The 17,834-nt window shown below is 48.2% G+C and overlaps 1 protein-coding gene across 3 annotated transcripts in view; it reads left to right on the top strand.

Moving 5' to 3' along the window:
* The window catches only part of MYLK3 (myosin light chain kinase 3), a 57,354-nt gene that overhangs the window by 1,331 nt on the left and 38,189 nt on the right, over nucleotides 1–17,834 (top strand). For 2 of the 3 annotated variants that reach the window (XM_036835100.1, XM_036835102.1), the window contains exons 2-3: nucleotides 16,432–16,522; nucleotides 17,302–17,686. In XM_036835100.1, the coding sequence (XP_036690995.1) occupies nucleotides 16,432–16,522; nucleotides 17,302–17,686 (476 nt within the window). Of the gene's footprint in view, nucleotides 1–9,582; nucleotides 10,244–16,431; nucleotides 16,523–17,301; nucleotides 17,687–17,834 lie in introns of those variants that run through there. The other variant, XM_036835099.1, reaches the window with a different exon arrangement.

Raw genomic sequence — 17,834 nt, 5'->3', positions numbered from 1 at the left:
TGTGCCCTCCTGATCTGTTTGCATTCTGCCATCACATCCATCGGTTCCCCCTTCCTCCCTTTTCTTCATACTAACAGAGCTTGATTAAGGCATGGTTTATATGCAGAGCACTGCACAAATCTTACAGCCTTTTGAATTGAACACTGCAGACCTGGATGCACATAGGCATGAACCAATGTAACCACCACCCGGGCTATAAAACACCTCCAACATCCCAGAAGTGGCTTTGTGTCGCCTCTGAGTCAATCCGTCCTACCCCTAGGTAATCATTCCGTCCATTCTTAGACACTAATTTTATCATGTTGTTTCCCACCTAAAAACATTCCACAGGATTGTTGTCCCTTTATCTTGCTCCTTTGGGTCTAAATGTCTCTGCTTGACTTTCCAGGTCCACTTTCTTTTTTTTTTTTTTTTTTTTAACCTTGGGTTTATTTATTTATTTATGGCCGTGTTGGGTCTTCATTTCTGTGTGAGGGCTTTCTCTAGTTGCGGCAAGCGGGGGCCACTCTTCATCGCGGTGCGCGGGCCTCTCACTATCGCGGCCTCTCTTGTTGCGGAGCACAGGCTCCAGACGCGCAGGCTCAGTAATTGTGGCTCACGGGCCCAGTTGCTCCGCGGCATGTGGGATCTTCCCAGACCAGGGCTCGAACCTGTGTCCCCTGCATTGGCACGCGGATTCTCAACCACTGCGCCACCAGGGAAGCCCCAGGTCCACTTTCTTAAGGGTCCTGCCTGCTGAATCATTTGGGCCTCCATTGACACTTCCTGGCCTGAGGCCAGTCTCTGCACTGTCAGTTCCATCTGCCAGGCTCCACCTGGAGCTTTGTTCACTCTGTGCCCTCACCTTTCCCTGGCCTCCCCGAATCTCACCCATCCTTCAAGGCTCAGCCCAAGTCCTGTTTCTGGCAAGAAGTCCTTTCACTTTGCCAAAACTTCTTCCAATTTCTTTACCTCCCTCTTACACCCTGTAAGATCTTACACCCTGTAACATCAAGTGACTGAGTTTCTGCAAAGACTTGGGGCCATGGAAGGTAGGCCACTCTGCCATTCCTACTTATGATTCCCCATGACCATCCACATGTGGCAGCACACAGTTTTCCAAACCCTCCGTTCTTTTCTCACCCATTCTCTCACATCATGGGGCTGCCCCAGGTCTGCAGCTCCCCAACCCCAGGCCCTGCTCCCTGTCTATCTCTCCCCGTCTTTTCTTCCCCTTCTTGGTACTTTGCTACCCAGCTCACTAAATTGTCTCCTCCAGACGTCAGATTCCACCCCTTCTTCAGATCTGACACCAAAAATCCTGAGACCAGGCTCTCCTCGGAGGGTAGGGATAAAATGCGGGGAGAGAATTTGAGCAGATGATGATGGAATTCTTTTTCTCAGATACAAGAAGGCTGGAAACACTGGTGCATCATATAATTTTGCCCCATCCCACCCACATCCTTTGCACCCAGCAGTTAGTGGCTGTGCCACCTTCTCTGTTGTTCCAGTGTGTTAACTTTGCTCCCGCCCAGACTTCCCGAGTTTGCCATGGCACAAGCAGAGTTCTGAGCTCGCAAGAGTCAGCACAATCAAGGGGTTTAAGTAAGATATTGCAGCTAAAGGGCTTAGCACAGGTCTGCCGTGGTCAGGCTCAGAGCTACTATCAAAAGCCTGCAACCTCTTCTCTGATTCCTATCAAGTCAGATGTGTTGGGGATCCTAAAGTGATTGTGATTGTGTGTGAGTGTGTGTGTGTGGTCAGAAACCCTACCTACTACAGTGAACACAGGCCCTGGGGCCAAGACCAGCTCTGCACTGCCTCTCCCTGGGACCCTCAGTCTCTTCATGAGTAAAATAAGATTCATAATCCATGCACCTCCGATGAGCGTAAGTGGAGCACACATCAAAGCACTTTGCAGGTGGGTCCACCCTGCCAGTGTGAGCCGGTAGAAGGACAGGCAATACAATGTGCTGGCAAGAAACTGGTTGGCCTAGTTCCAACTTGCAAATATAATTGTGTTTCTGAATTGGCAGTTGGCAAATGCAGCCCCCCAGAGACAAAGTCGGGTTCTAGACAAAATGTTTCAGTTCGACTCCTTCAGTGGTAAGCAGACTCAGGAGTTTGGCTGCCTGCATTGATATACAGGTCCTTACACTGACTTTGGAAAACGGCTTCGTCATTCCAAGCCTCAGTTGACTTGTCTGTGAAATGGGGATAATAGTCTCTTCCTCTTAGAATTGTTGTGAGGGGCAAAAGTAATTTATGTGAAGATATAGCACAGTGCCTGACACATAGAAACGCTCGATGAATATTAGTGCTTTTATTATTTCCTTATAAGTGTTGCTCTGTACATGTTTAATGAATGAATAGCTGCTGGTGTGGATTTGGCTTATGAGGGTGCTTTTTGTTCTTCTCTGGTATTTTCAGGCTGATTCCATCTGACCGTGCTTGGCTGGGAACAACTTTGACTAGGTATGTGGGAAAGAAAATGATGAAATAAAAAGGCTTCAACCAGGGGTAGGAATGCTGACTACAGAAGACCGTGAGATCCTGGGAACAAACCCACTAGCCACCTGAGAGCTAACAGGGGACTTCCCTGAGGCCCAGGCCAGTCATGCAGCTGTCATTTCCCTCTCTGCTTCTTCAGAGAGGCCAACTTGACTTTGGTTTTATTCCCAAGCACATTTCCTGGTTTCATCCTGGCAGGACTGTGGCTATCTTTCTGGGTAGCCAGATGAGATAAGCTGTAGACGTTTTTCTACGAAAGAATAAGCAACCAATATAGTATCTGAGGGTCCCTGCCCTGTGGCCCCCTCCTCATCTCCTCAGACAACTGTCAGAGCTGAGCCTGTGGGCAGAGGCCTATTTCATGACACACACACCCTTCTGAAACCCAGAGAGCAGGGTGGAGAGTTCCATGGTCACTCTGAGGGCAACAGTTTTGTTATTTGGTCCTGCCTTTGCCTTTGACTTACTATGTGACCTTCAGAAAGTCCCTTCCTCTCTCCAGGTCTCAGACTCTCCGTCTACAAAATGAGGGAGTTGACCCTTGCAGTCTCTGAAGTCCTCTCTGCCTCTGAGAGTGACAAAGTGCTGTGAGTTATCAACCTGGGTTGGAATTCTGGCTCCACTGTTTTCTGACTTCGTGGCCTTGGGTAGGCCACTTTAGTTCTTTAGATTGATCCCCCTCTGTAAAATGGGGATGGTAAATAGTAATCTGCCCTATAGGGTTGTAGCAAGGTTTAAATAAGACATGTGCGGCTGAAGTGCTTAGCGCAGGATCTGCCCATGGTCAGGTTCAGCAAAGCAAGCCAATATCAAGAGCCTGCAGCCCCTTCTCTGATTCCTGTCAGCCAGGCCAGGTGAGTTGGGGCCCTGGAGTGATATGCGCGTGTTTCCGTCTGTCTGTCTGTGGACATGTGCCAGTATATGTGGAGGGCTTGGCCTCCCCCAGGGCACTCTGGGAAGATCTGTCCAGGGAGCTTCCCTGAGGGCACCAGCTGAGTTGGAGCAGGTGTCTCATTCAGCAGAAGAGGCAGGTCACAGCCTTCCCCTCACTGCAGCATGCCGCAGCCTTTGGGGCTCTAGATATCTTCATTGTTTCCTGAGCAGTTTTCCTTGAAGAGGCAATAGCTGGTGCCCCCCAGCCTGGAGATAACTAACCAGGTTCCCAGCCAGGGTGCAAGCATCCCCGGAAGCAACCTGTTCTATTGCTGCTCAGGGCTTTGCTCTGTCTTGGAGGGCTGCCTGAAGGCAAGGAGCACCAGCTCTTCTCCTGGGCCCCTGGGTTTTGAACTCAGGTCAGCTCTGTCCTAGGACTCCCTCCCTTCTTTCTTCTCTCCTTGGACCACGTGGTGTTTGTTTCACACTGGACACTCCGCTAAGTGATGCAGGAAGTAGGCCCCCAGGGAGGCAGATACCGCCCAGCAAAGCAGATAACCAAGTGAAACCTCTGGATGCCTCTGGGGCCTGGGGCAGGCTCAGTGATAAGTGGAAATGCCAGGCTTATCGCTGTGGGCCGAGTTCTAGAGAAGCTATCCTGGCCGGCCCACGTCGTTCCCAGGCCTCCGGGCAGTCGGGCATCTCCAGGCAGAGTAAACACTGGGTTGGCACAGCCGCAGCAGCAGGACGGGACACTGTGCCCCACTCTGGCACTTCGCAGTCCCAGCGCCAGAGGCCAGTAGCGGGCGTCGGATTACACCCAGATATTTGCGGTAAGCAGGCCGGTCTGCTTTGAAGTAGGAACCCGAGGAAGCATTGTTAGGTTCATGGGACTAAGGGAGTCTCGGTGACAATTGTCCCCCCGATCTGGGTCCTCTTGGACCAAGAAGCTCCATCAGCAGGAAGCTTTGGTTGATGGGTGCAGCCCAGGGACGCTCGGCGCAGGCCTTTCCCGACTAACGTGCCGTATAGCGGGCAGAGGAGGCTGAGGGGCCGCTAACCCCCAAGTCGTCCACGTTGAAGCCTGCGAGACTTTCTGAGGTTCTGTTTCAGCTCTGGTTTCCTTCCAGGAGTAAGCGCAGCTTCGTGGAGGACGCGTTTGCCCTTTCTGAGCGCACATCAGCTGATGGTGCATGCGGGGAGGTGGCCTGGGCCAGGCCAGGTGGCTGGGGGAGCTGATTTAGGACTGGGAAGACACCCCCTCGTCCTCCTGCCCCCACCGCACAATGAGGGGACTGAGTACACTGCCATCCTTGTTGGCTGACCTTCTGGGGTGGGATGGGTGTGGTGAGGGGTGGTGAGTTCCAAGCTCTACGTTTTCATGTACTTTACCATGTGCCAGGTGCCGTGCTAAGTGTTTTACTTATCCGAATACTCAAATAGCCCTGAGGTTATTGCGCTGTTATGAGCCCCTTTTACAAATGAGGAAAGCTGTGTTCGGGGAGATTAAGTTCCAGGTATGCAGCTGGCCCCTATGGGCACTTAGGTATGAAAGTAGGTAAGCACCCCTTTCCTCAAGATACGTGGCCTCTGTCTCTCAGAAAACTGTCATGATGTTTGATTTTCTTAGAACAAGACCTTTCACTGCCTTGTGCTGCCACACTTGTTATAAATCCACAAACCTACACAGTCTACCGCATGTCCGTCTCCCCCTCAGATGTTGTGCCCTTGAGCTTTGCAAAACCTGCTTCCCATCCTGCTCCCCAGCCGCAAACACGCTGAAGTCTTCGAGCTGTTTTTCCTGGTGTTCGCCTCCAATTCTCTCCTCATCAATTTTGTTCATTATCTATGGACTTCCTCTTAAGAGAGACGAAGATTTAGCTCTCCCCATTTATCCCTTCACAACTCTTGTAATACATATATCACTGTTTTAACTTAATAAAGTATTTACTTTATTATGGCATAAAATTATATAATATATATAAGGTAATATTATATTATATAAATATTATTCACTGAAAATTCAATCATGTACTTAATTTCATTCTTTCCTGATCTCTGATTTTCTCGGAGTCTCTGATTCCTTTTGTTCCCCTTTTGCCCTGTTGCCGGCATCATACTGATGGCTAACATTTGAGCACTCACTGTGTGCCAAGCTCTGTTCCAGGTGCCTTGCAAGCATTCTCAAGTGACCCTCCTGGCAACTCCATGAAGTGCGTGCATTGTTATTATGTCACAGCCCAGGAAGTACAGACTCAGAGAGGTTAAATAAACTGGCTCATGATTCTGTCTAAAAGCTGGCAGAGGCAGGAGTTAAATCCAGATGGTCTGACCCTAGGCCCCATGCTCTTAATATTTTACTACATGTCTTTAATTATATTATATTGTATACTGTTTTTTTCCCCCCTGAAGTCCTCCCTTTTGGGGACCCTCCATCTTCCTGCTTCAACTTTGGGCCTAGGTAGAAGCTGTTGTTTCCTGGAGCTCTGTTTTTTTTGTTTGTTTGTTTAGTCCCTGGTTTTGCTGGTGTTTATCCTCCAAGCAGCTTCCTTAGAAAGGGGGCATACATTTTTTTACATCTTGGAAAGTCTTAAAACTCTTTATTCTGTCCTCTGACAATGGTGCAATGTCTTCAAAATTCTAATTCTCTCTCATCTAGAATTTTACATACAACCTAACTGTCTTGCCACATCCGGCTGTTTTTAGGATGAGAAGTCTGATGTCATTCTGATTCCAGTTCTCTGATATGTGATTTTTTTTTTCTTTTAAATTTCAGGGAGCTTTTATAATCTTCTCTTTAATCCTCTGTTCTAAAATTGCATAATGTCTGTAGTATTTCTTTAATAAATTCCTTCCCTCTTTCTTTCATTTCTCCTCCTGAACTCCAGTTAATTAGATGTAGGACCAGCTGGATCCACTGTCCCTCTTTCTTATCTTTTCTCTCCTAATGTATACATCTCCATCTTTCAGTTCTGTTTTCTGGAATATTATCTTAACCTTGTTTTCTAATCCCTATATTGGATTTTTAAATGTTAACATTCGTATTTGTAAAAGACCTCTCTTTTATTCTATGTTTGTTCTTTTTCCATAACACCCTCTTCTTTTTTAATGGATGGAACAGTCTTTCACACTTTTCTGTGGTTACTAATGAGAACCTTTTTTTAAAACTTTCCTCTGTTTCTTGTTTTCTCTGTTTCTGCCACAATTATATTTCTGTTTATTTGTTCTGAGCTCCCCTTTTCATCTTGGGGGCTTTCTTTGAATACCTGGTGATCCTTTATTTCTGTGCATATTTCAGAATAAGGCACAAAAACCTGGGTGGGTGGTTGAGGCTTGTTGACTGCTTGGCTTTGTGGAGGATCAGATGGGGAGCTCCCCAGGGACCCCAAAGCCAGTGCATAGAACTGTTGTATTGTGGACTGCTCCATCTCTCCAGAAACAGATCTCTGATCTGCAGGGAGGGTGGGGAGGGAGGAGAGCCACAGCTTTGGATGGACTCCTCAGCCTTGCATTTCTGCTCCCCTCTTCCTCCACCTAGGGTCTCAGGGTCCACAGGCCTCTCTGGGGTTTTTCAGGGAAAGCTGGCTGTCACCAGAAAGACAAGGGAAGAGTCTTGGGGTTCAGCACACACTGACCGCAGCCTACGGCAAACAGAGGTCAGCCTGTGTTTTTCCGGGAGTGGATCAGCTCAGTCCTCACCCAGGAAGGATGAGGAGTCATTGCACTTGCTGCTCTGTGTCCATCCAGCTTGGCTGCCTCTTCTCTGGTCTGCATTCTCTTGACTTGGTGGGTGGAATGCCTCCCCCGTCCTCTGGGCAGGCGGCATGGCCCAAAAGGAATTGCCCATGGCTCTCGCTGTGCCCTCTAAATCGGGGAGTTGGAGAGAAGCCATGCACCAGCCCTCAGAGAACCCGTGTGCTCATAAACTCATGTCTTCTGGAGGCTGAGAAATGAAAGGGGTTCAAAGCTGGTTTTCCTGGCTGCTCCTTTTCATCAAAGAGGCCTAAGGACTTGTCCTGTCGGCATATTCTGAGCTTTCTCCCAGAGGGTCCCCGAGCTTACTTCTGGGAATTGTCAGGGCTTCCTGCCCTCTGCTCATTTGATTGTTCTGGGAAATCTGGGCTGCAGCCTCCTCCTTCCACAATTCTCCCGGTGGCCAGCCCAGCCTCCGGCTCCTGCTGGAGCCTCCTTTATTCATTCCTTCCATATAGTTGCTTTGAATACCTATGTGCCAGGCACGTTGGTGTGCTGGGGATCAAGGCAAGCCAAAGGGGCACTGTTCTGGCCTCAGGGGCCTTCAAGGTGGTTCTGTAACAGTGGATGACGCAGCAGACATGTTTGCAGTAAACCAGCTGCCTTGCAATTACTTGTCGCTTAAGGGAGACCTGGGGCAAATACTTTTGTAGTTTAAATAATTAGCTTTTGATATAAATAGGTGTCTGGGACATTTATTTGTGTCCTTTGTGTTCATCTAGACTTTCAGGATGTCTTTCCAGGCTTTATTAACCCAGGACTTGCCTGGATGCAGGCTGTTCTGAAACTCTCTAGAGCAGCGGTCATAGTGAAGCCAAGGATTGGTGGGAACTGTCTCCCAGAGACAGCATCTGTCTCTTTAGACTGTGGGGACTTCCTTTCACAAAGATTATCGGCACCTATTGTAGGACAGACATTGTGCTGGGTGTTAGACTTCCAGAGATTTCTCTAGGAGGACACTTCCCAAAGTTTGATCCAGGGAACAGTACTTCCACAGGGAAGTATTAAGCAGGAATTACGGGGGAAGAAGTAAGTCCCTACCCAGGTGCTGGTTTCTTTCTGTGACAGCTGAGATCCTGCTGAGGGAGAATCCCCAGGAGGGACTGGAGCCTGGTGTGTCCCAAATTTCTTTTTCCAAGGAGAGTTTATCTGTGTGTTTTAAATCACAGTAAATGTAACAGACCAGTGCCCTTTTGAGCATGCTCTGGGCCGTTCCATCAGTGACACCCAGTCTGTGCTCCCAGAAATGGGTCTGGATTTCTACATGGGCTGCTAAGGGCAGCTGTCCTGACAGAGGGTGAGTGGCGAGGGGTTTGTGGTCAAGCTGCACACTGTGTTTACCACTCACCTACAGCTTAAAACAGCAAAACGATCCCAAGGTGTTTTTAGATGTCAGAGTTCCAGGTCAAATTTATTCTCATAATTGCTTTTATTCAGAAGGAGGGCGTTTAGGGGTACGCTAACACTTGCTTCCCTGGTGCCAGCCTTCACCAGAGCTGCGCTATCCTCAGGTGGTCGTGTGCCGGGGCCACCTTGCACAGAGTCCCTCTCTGGCCTTGTTTTCTCTCTCTGAGGGCCTGGATGCAAGAGCTGTCAGTGGACTGTTCCGCGGCAACCTTGGGCTCTGTGGTGCCCCATCACACCCTACCTTAGTGTCAGCCTGAGCGTGTCCTTTTGTCTGGTATATTTATTGTGGCTTCTGTAAAAGTTTCATTTGAACCAAGTGTTTCTGAGGCTAAAATATTTGGAAACCACAGGAAACGCAGGCCCCCTTGCTCTCTAGGGCCTTACTGTGCCTGTTTCAGTTTAGAGGCTGGGTGCCTGATGTCTGTGTAGTCATCCTTGGGGGAGAAGGGGGTCACTGGCAAATGGTCCCCAGAGGGATCTGCAAGGAACATGACCTGCGGGGACGATACTTGGTGAGTAACCTAGGCCACTGTTCCTCACTTCTATTTTTAGGGATAAGTGACTAGTGACTGTTGGCCCCATGTGGGGAGGGACCTGCTGATTCACCCCAGAGCAGACTAAACACCTTTGGGGCATCAGCAAAGTAGGGGAACCAAAATTTTGTTTTTAATTTGCAGAAGCGTCAAATTTTTTCATCATGGCAAAATCCGAACTTTGTTGAATGGCCTCACATTTCTTTCTGTTTTGGTCTAGCTTCTTACTGTGAATTGGATGTGTATGTGATGGGTGGGACCCATCTGCTTCTCAGTGCTTTGGACCTCTAAAGCCCTTACTCTGCCCTGGTATCCCGGAGGCCCCCTTGTAGAGTCCAGCTATCAGGACGTTACCTAAAGGATCCCTTTTCTTCTAACCTTTAGTTTCAGCTACACGAACTCTGCCTGCCCTGGGCAGATTCTTAAAATATTTGCCCATCAGCAGCCTCTCAGAGAGGAATGTTAAATGCTGCCGTGATGTCAAAGGGGCCCCCAAGGGGAAGGGCCTGGGCCAAGCCCAGCCTGTCACTCATGGCCATGGCAGAGTGGGAGATAAGCAAAGGCAACGGCTCGGAGAGAGTCTGGTCCTCTGGGCGCCCTGAACAACCCAGGTGAGCCTTAGCTAAAGAACAATGAACTTCCAGACACCACTGCCCAAGTGAAAGCCAGAGGTCTGCGGCTCTTCCGATTCCTCACCCTTGGCGATCTTCATCAGGATGTCAGGAGCCCCCAAGGAGAGTTTGCCGGGGCTGCCGGGGCTGGGCAAGGCCTGCTTAACCACCATGGACCAAAAGCTTAACATGCTGGATGAGAAGGTTGACAAACTCTTAAATTTCCAAGAAGACGTCATGGAGAAACTGCAAAGCGTGTACCAAGGCATGGGCCACCTGGAGCAAGGCCTGCACCGGCTGGAGGCCTCCCGTATTCTGGGCCCAGCTGGGGCCGACCGCACTCCCCCCGCTGACATGCAGGCTGGGTGGCCGGAGGTCCTGGAGCTGGTGAGGGCCGGGCGGCAGGATGTCGCCCAGCAGGGCGCCAGGCTAGAAGCCCTCTTCCGGATGGTGGTGGCTGTGGACAAAGCCATAGCTTTGTTGGGGGCCGTGCTCCAGAACTCGAAGGTGGTGGATTTCATCATGCAAGGCAGTGTCCCCTGGAGGAAGGGAAGTCTGGCCGACGGCCCTGCGGAGGTTGGTTCCTGCTGCCCTGCCCCGGTGCCCTTCTGGCTGGAAGGGAGGCTCGGGGCCCTGGTGGGGAGACCAGACAGGAAGCTAGTCTTAGGAGAGCTGGAGGGCTGTTGTCCCCCTGCGTGACCTGTTGATGGGAACAAGGAGAGATGGAAGCTTAAAGACCATAGGTGGATTTCCAGACAGGGCAGGACAGGTGGATTTCTCCCAGGGAAAGGGAGAGTCAGTGCCTCTGTGGGGCCCTGGGCTGTGCAGGGAACCTAGAAGTGGGGGACAAATGAGCCATTAGGGAGAGGAGGGCAGTTACACTTCTTTGACATCCCAGGAACTTCTTTTCTCCTTACACCTGGGGTGGGAGAGAGGTGGGGAGCGCTCAGTTTACCCTGACAGAGCCCCCTTCAGAAACCCAAACCCCCCTCCCTTCCTGTCCCCAGCCGTGTGCTCTGTCCCCGAGTGGGCGGAGTGCGCAGCTGCCTGTGGGGCGATGAGTGTTGACAGTGACCCACGGGGGACACAGGTGGGAGCCGGAGCCTGGGGGTGGAGTGTGGCATTTCTGGGAGCGGCTGTTCCCAAGGGTTGCATAATCGGATCCACTGGCTAATGGAAGCTTGGCTGGGGCGTGGGTGTGTGTGTGTGTGTGTGTGTGTGTGTGTGTGTGTGTGCAGAGGCAACACTGGGAACAGTGAGGGTAAGCCACCTAGCAACACTCAGATGGCCTGGAGCCACCCTTTCAGATCTCTGCAGCTTCCCCCCAGCATGGAGTCTGTGCTTAAACTCTGTCAGCGACTGAGGCTTTCAGGAGCAAGGCTGCAGGAGTTTGCCTTCCCTCCCCCTCCCCAGCCAGGCCAGAACTCCCTCTGCCGATCCCTTCCCCTCCCCGCCCAGCTGCTTCTCCAGAGCCGGCCCCTCCCACCGCAGCTCCCTGCTTTCTGCACCTCCCCTGAGAGTCAGGCCTGCAAGGGAGATGTGACCTTCTGCTCTTGACAATGATAACCAACCTCAGCTTTAAAACAGAAAATAAATCTAATTTATGCACATGGTAAAAAAACATTCTCCCTCCTACTGCATCCCCCCAGTCCCCGGGACAACCCTCCACCCCAGACGATCATAGGAACCAGTCTCCTGTGAAGCCTTCCAGATAGAGTCTGTTTATCTACAAGCACGTTGGTATACACACCACCCTCTTTGTTTTGTTTTGTTTTAACTCAAATATTATTCACATTGTACTGGCCTGGATTTTTTTTTAACTTAATATATTTGGGGCATTGTTTCATATTTATAGCTAGAAAGCTTCCTCATTCTTGTTCTTTAAGTTGCAGAGAGCTCTATTTTTGAGGATGTGTCTTAATTTGTTAATCAGTCCCATATCATTGTTTGTTTATATTGTTTCTCATTCTTAGCTATTATAAATAATGATGTAGTGACTAACCATGGAAGTGTGAGTTTATCTATATGACACACTCCTAGAAGTGGCAATGCTAAGCCAAAGGGTAAATTTATACAATAAATGAAGCCAAACCAACCTTCAAAGAAGTTATTCTAATTCGATAATGTATGGGAATGCTTGTTGCCCCATTTTTGCTAACAAAGCATATTATCCAGTTTTTGACTCTTTGCCTGTCTGGTGGATGGAAACATCTTATTATGCATGTGTTTTTTAAAAAACATTTTAGTATAAAAAATGTCAAACATTTATAAAAATAGAGATTAGTACAGTGAACCCTGTGAGCCCATAACTGGACTGATGCTTCCCACCCACTTCCCTCTTTCCAGATTATTTTGAGGAAAATCTGAGATAATGGATTATTTCTTCCATAAGCATTTCAGCATATATATCTAAAACATAAGGGCTTTTTAAAAATTTTAATTAATCAACTAATTAATTTTTTTAGAGTAATCTTTTATTTATTTATTTTTATATTAAAAAATTTTTGGCTGTGTTGGGTCTTCGTTTCTGTGCGAGGGCTTTCTCTAATTGTGGCAAGCGGGGGCCACTCTTCATCGCGGTGCGCGGGCCTCTCACCATCGCGGCCTCTCTTGTTGCGGAGCACAGGCACCAGACGCGCAGGCTCAGTAATTGTGGCTCACGGGCCTAGTTGCTCCGTGGCATGTGGGATCTTCCCAGACCAGGGCTCGAACCCGTGTCCCCTGCATTGGCAGGCAGATTCTCAACCACTGCACCACCAGGGAAGCCCAACATAAGGGCTCTTTTAAAAAACATTATCATGATCTAAAATGTGAATGGTAACTTGATATTACCAGTCAGTGTTCAAATGTCCCTTATTTATTTATTTTTATAATTTGTTTATTTGAGTTAAAATCCAAATAAGGCAATTGGTCATATGCCTCTAAAAGCTAACTTTTTTTTTTTAATTCTTAAAATTAAAAAAAAAAAAACTTTTTATTTTGAAAAATTTCAAACATAACCAAAAGTAGACAGAATGATTTATCTCATTGTAGTTTTAATTTGCTCATGCCCTTTTCCCTCTATTTCTTTTTTTGCCTTTTTCTTGATTTGTAAGAATTCTTCATATATTAGTGAAATTAGCTGTCATACGTGTTGCAGATATTTAGGCATTTCTGGATAGGGTGAAGTCATGGAACTTTCTGTTTTCTGAGTTCTTGCCATAGTTCTTGCCTGTGATTGATCTGGCACGTGATTGATCTCTCTTCCGGTCTTTGTGTTTAATACACATGTCAGTAACTATGTGCAGGGCTAGATCTAGTCTCCCAGTCAGGCTGTCAGCTCCCTGCTGACTGTGAGGGCTCTGCTTCCCTCTGTGTGCTGGCAGGGCTGGCCATTAGACAGCTGTGACCGAGCCCCAGCTATTTAACACACTGTCCACGCTGAAAGCAGTGCATTGTGGAGACTTTCTGGAGATCCTCTTTGTATTTCCTAGGAGAGTAGGGGCATAGCAATCTGTGGAATTGAATTCAGTCTTAGCACTGGCTGCCAGGACCTCGGGAAGCTCCTCCTCAGGTCTGGAGTGCCCAGTGGCACTTCGTTTGGTTGTAACAATGAATCAGATTATTACTGGAAGCCCCGTGCTCTCTCATGGACAGGGAAGGGCTCAGCCAGGATGTGCAGAATCACAGTCAAGCTGCTCAGAAGGCATCAGTCCTCCAGATGCCTAGGCGTTCGGGGTCTAGCCTTTTTCTTCTGGATGCATCGGACCCTTGGCAGGAACCAAAAGTTTGAGCCTTGAAGTCAAAACCCAGCTCTGCATGTGTGTGTGTTTGTGTGTGTGTGTGCGCGCGCACGCCTCTCTCCACCAAAGACAAAGGGTGGGAGAGGACAGTCTGAGCCCCACAAGGTCTACCAAAGGACAATCTGTTCAAGTCTTTCTCTACTGGTGGGTGAAACAGGAGGCAGCCGTGATAATGCTTCCAGTTCCCCCGACTACGGGGGTGGCAGGACAGAGTCTGAAAAGAGACCAAAGGAGAGGTCTCTGCAGAGCAGGACATCCGGGTCACATTGATGATGCTGGTGATAATCATGATGACAGCAGCTAGCAGTTATTTATTAAGTGTTTCCATGTGTTATGTTGTTACCATTAAGAGGGCAAAGCTTGCTGTCCTGGAATCCCAAAGACATGAGCAGGAAACAGGACTGAGAGAAGTGGGCACAGCATAGGAAAACTGGTTCCAGTGGAACCAACCTGGAACCAAGCAGAACCCTGTGGCACCCCCCACCCCCACTCCAGTACAAAGGCCCCTCCACGTCCCCTGCCTCTTGTTTGTAGAAAAGCTGAATTCTCCCAGGCCTCCCTGAGTCACAAAAGAGCAGGCCAAAGCAGCTAATGATTAGGACAATAGAGTCACAGACTTAGTGTCTGATGCACATTCCTGAGTTGTTTTACAGACACTGTAACTGCCACCAGAGGGAAAAAGCTAACTACATGATGACCAGACTGTATCCGTGACATAAGCTCCATCTTGAGCAGCACTGACTCTGTGGCTAACAAAGTTTCAAGAACTGGCCTCAAGAGAATGGGATACCATTGCTCATAATTATCTATATCTTTGTGGGCATCAACATAATTGTAGCTTCTTCTGCCCGTATATGTAAATGGGCAACTACACTTGACAGCAAAGTGATGCTAGAGACCCATGCCGACATCTTCCACTCTAAGAATACGGCGCCCTACGTCAGCACGAAGTAGTTACAGAAGATGGACTTTTGCCCATAATCCCATAGAAATGGAATGATGTTCTGACAAGTGGGGGTTTGTAAGCAGCTTCTGGCAGGAAAGAGCTCTCTGCAGGAGGCCCCTTTTGTCTTGTCACTAACCTTATACCAGGCTCCCCCATGCTCTACTCATCTCTGGCCCAAGCGCAACTTTCAAATCTTTTGATCACACAATACCTTGCCTAACATGTCAGTTCTTTCTGTAGATCGAAGAAGTAGAGATGAAGAATAAGTAACTAACAGAACACCAGATCTCTTCCTTAGCTTCCCCTTCAGTAATCTCACAAACTGTGTGAACAAACTGTGAATAAGATAGCATCGACAAGCCTGCATACCCTGGGGGATGGCGATAACTCTGATTAACTGAGATTACTTCCCTCTTTCCCTTTAAAAACTTTCATGGCTGAGCAGATTCTTTGGAGGTGGTTTTTGGGGGACGCTGAGTCCACCATCTCCCCAGATTGCCAGCATTCTGATTAAAAGCAACTTTCCTTTCCACCAACATTTGCCTCTCTCAAGTATTGCATTTTGAGCAAAAAGCAGCTGGACCTGATTTGGTAACAAACATAACCTCCATCCTTAGTGTCAGGGAGACATGCAAGAGAGGTGAGCACTATGGTGGGAATTGCTCCAGCTGATTTTTGCCACATGGGCCTGGAATTCCCAGATCTTCTGATTTTCCTTTTCAAGAGAAGCTGGGAACCTAGAATTTTTTCTAATCAGTTTTATTAAGGTATAATTTACATACAATAAACTGCACATACACACACTAAGTATGCAAATTTTAAGTATACAGTTCAACAAATGTATACACCCTAATAACCACCACCACAATCAAAATGTAGAACAATTCTATAACCCCAAAATGGAACTTAGAATTTTGATGTAAAAATCTCCAAGATTTAAAATGGTGATAACAAATTTAAAAATTTTAAATTCTATGCAAGCCAAAAATAATGTGAGCTCTTTTTGGACTCTGGGCTCCCAGTTAGGGCCTCTGTGGCCAAGGCAGGAGAAAGGGCCTTCAGTCTCTGGCCTGAGACCAGACCCACTTCTGTGACAAGTGCCAGGAGGAATCTTAGGGGCCATATCAGTCAAAGGCTCAGAAATACCAGGGGGACCCAGCAAGGGTCAGGCCACCTAGAAATATTTGCATTTGGAAATACTGAGTGCTCTGGACGATTTCAGGGGCATGAGCATATGCACTGGACTGGTGTGGACCATTCAGTTCAGGAAGAGCTGCTGAGAGCCTCACTGGGTGGGCTCCGAGTGTCCTTACATGATCTGCTTGCTCTGTCTGTCTCAGACAGCACAAAATCATCCGAGCTATTGAGCACTTACCATGTGCTGGGAGCACTTCTCAGGAAATTCCACAAATTAACTCCCCCAATCCTCCTGCTAGCTCTACGAGTAGATAATATTATTCTCCCCATTTTACAGATGAGGAAAGTGAGATGCAGAGAAGTTAAGGATCTTGGCCAAGTGGTGAAGGTGGGGTTTAAACCCAGCAAGTCTGGTTCAAGGGTCCGGTACTGCAAAGAGGCAACCTTGGGATCCACCCACCTAGCTCCCAAGCAGACATTATTAATTGATAGTGGCACTCTCCCTCTGCAAGCATGGATTTATCTGACCTCAGTATCCAACTCAAGCCAACACTGTAATAGCCATGACCGATTGATCTAAATTGACACCTTAAATTTATTTTCCACGCCTTGTCTAGTATTTTCAGGTCCGGTCTGTTTAGATCACCCTGTCAAGGGCTAGGTCTGCCCCTTACCTGCACTACGGTGACCCATTAGAAAGGACTTGGTGACCTTGGGAAAGCCTCAGCATCCTTATCTCTAAAATGACAATAGTAATATGTACCCTCTAGTCTTACTCTGAGACTATGAGAAATAACCTAAGTTCTTCTATTTCAAGCACAAGGTAGGTGCTCAACAAATGTTTGTGGCCTGAATGATGAATTTGATGATGATGCTAGTTTTTATGGTTATTCTTTTAGAACAAAGAGCGAGTGGAAGAGAAAGGAGCAAAACCAAAGCACGCGCTGAGCACCAGAGGGGTGCAAGCCGAGCTCAGGGGGCCTTGGGAAGGTGAGTGGGGCCCCGTTGTCTTTATCCCACATGCACACCTAATTTCAGAATAAAAATACCACCGCCACCACCACCACCACCACCAACATGATTACTGAAAAACTGTTGAAACTTGTTCTTCTTCCTCTTTTTTTTTTGCAGTTCTTTTTGTGCTTTATGCTTATTCCATTCTGTATTGCTGTTTATTTCACTTTGCTTTAAATTTTTATGGATTGCTTTTTTTAAAGTTTAATTTTCTTTTATAATCTTGCATAATATTTTCATGGTTCCAAAGCCAAATTGACAAAATAAGGTATATTAAGAGAAGTCTAGCTTCTATGCATGTTCCCTACATCCTATTTTCTCCCCTGCATATGTAACTATGCAAAAAAGTTTTTGTCTTATCTTTCCTTTGAGGTCCAGTCTCTTTAGACTACATTATAAGTGGTTATACACACATGTATGTGCTCATGTACACACACATGTGCGTGCTCACATACATACAGACTTCCTTCTTAGACAAACAGAAGCATACCACACACTTCTCCTCCTTGCTTTTCTCCACCGTATATCCTGAGATCACTCCATAGCCGCATATGGAGATATTCGTTTCTCCTTTTTTATGCCTGAGCGGCCCTGGTGTAGTCAACCAATCCCCTCCTGATGGTCACTTGCGTTATTTCCAGTCTGCCTATTATAAACATGGTGCACTGAATGGCCTTCTACATATTTTTCAGGATACCTTTGGGATAAGTTCTTCTAAATAAGAGAGCATTTTTATCCCACTTATTTTCCTATAGAGAGCCAGAAGGTGGACCTGCCAGAGGGGACAGTGGAGAGGTTGCCCCCCATCAGTGCTTCGGGGATAGGAGCTGACCTCCTTACCCAGGCAGGGGCCTCACCAGGGCAGGGAGACGGAGTTCCTGGCCCAGCCCAGGTACGTCCAGAGGTGGAAGCCAAAGCTCCTGCAGCATCCAGCGAGAACCCCAGGACGGGCCTGGAATTGTCTGTGGTGTCTGAAAGGGTCAGTGAGGCTCCCACCGGCCAGGAGGCTGCATCGGGTGCAGGACAAGGAACATCATCCAGTAGGCCTGACCCCCGGCCCTCGGAGGAGGGCATGAGGCTGACTCCAGCGCTGCCAGCCCAGGCCAAGGCAGCTCACGGTGGTGGAGAAACACCTCCAAGGTAAGGGATGTGCCTCCAAGCTGGGCAAGGGAAGGACTTAACTGCAGCTCCTGGGCTGGAGCCTGCCAAGGGGCCAGCTGCTCCTGTTTGAGTGTCCACTGTGTGTGCAGCTCTGGCTAGCCTCGAGACGAGAAGACAGGAGAAGGCC

Source organism: Balaenoptera musculus, chromosome 19 (genome assembly GCF_009873245.2).
Source record: "Balaenoptera musculus isolate JJ_BM4_2016_0621 chromosome 19, mBalMus1.pri.v3, whole genome shotgun sequence".
Lineage (NCBI taxonomy): Eukaryota > Metazoa > Chordata > Mammalia > Artiodactyla > Balaenopteridae > Balaenoptera > Balaenoptera musculus.
This window is presented reverse-complemented; position numbering and strand designations above follow the sequence as displayed.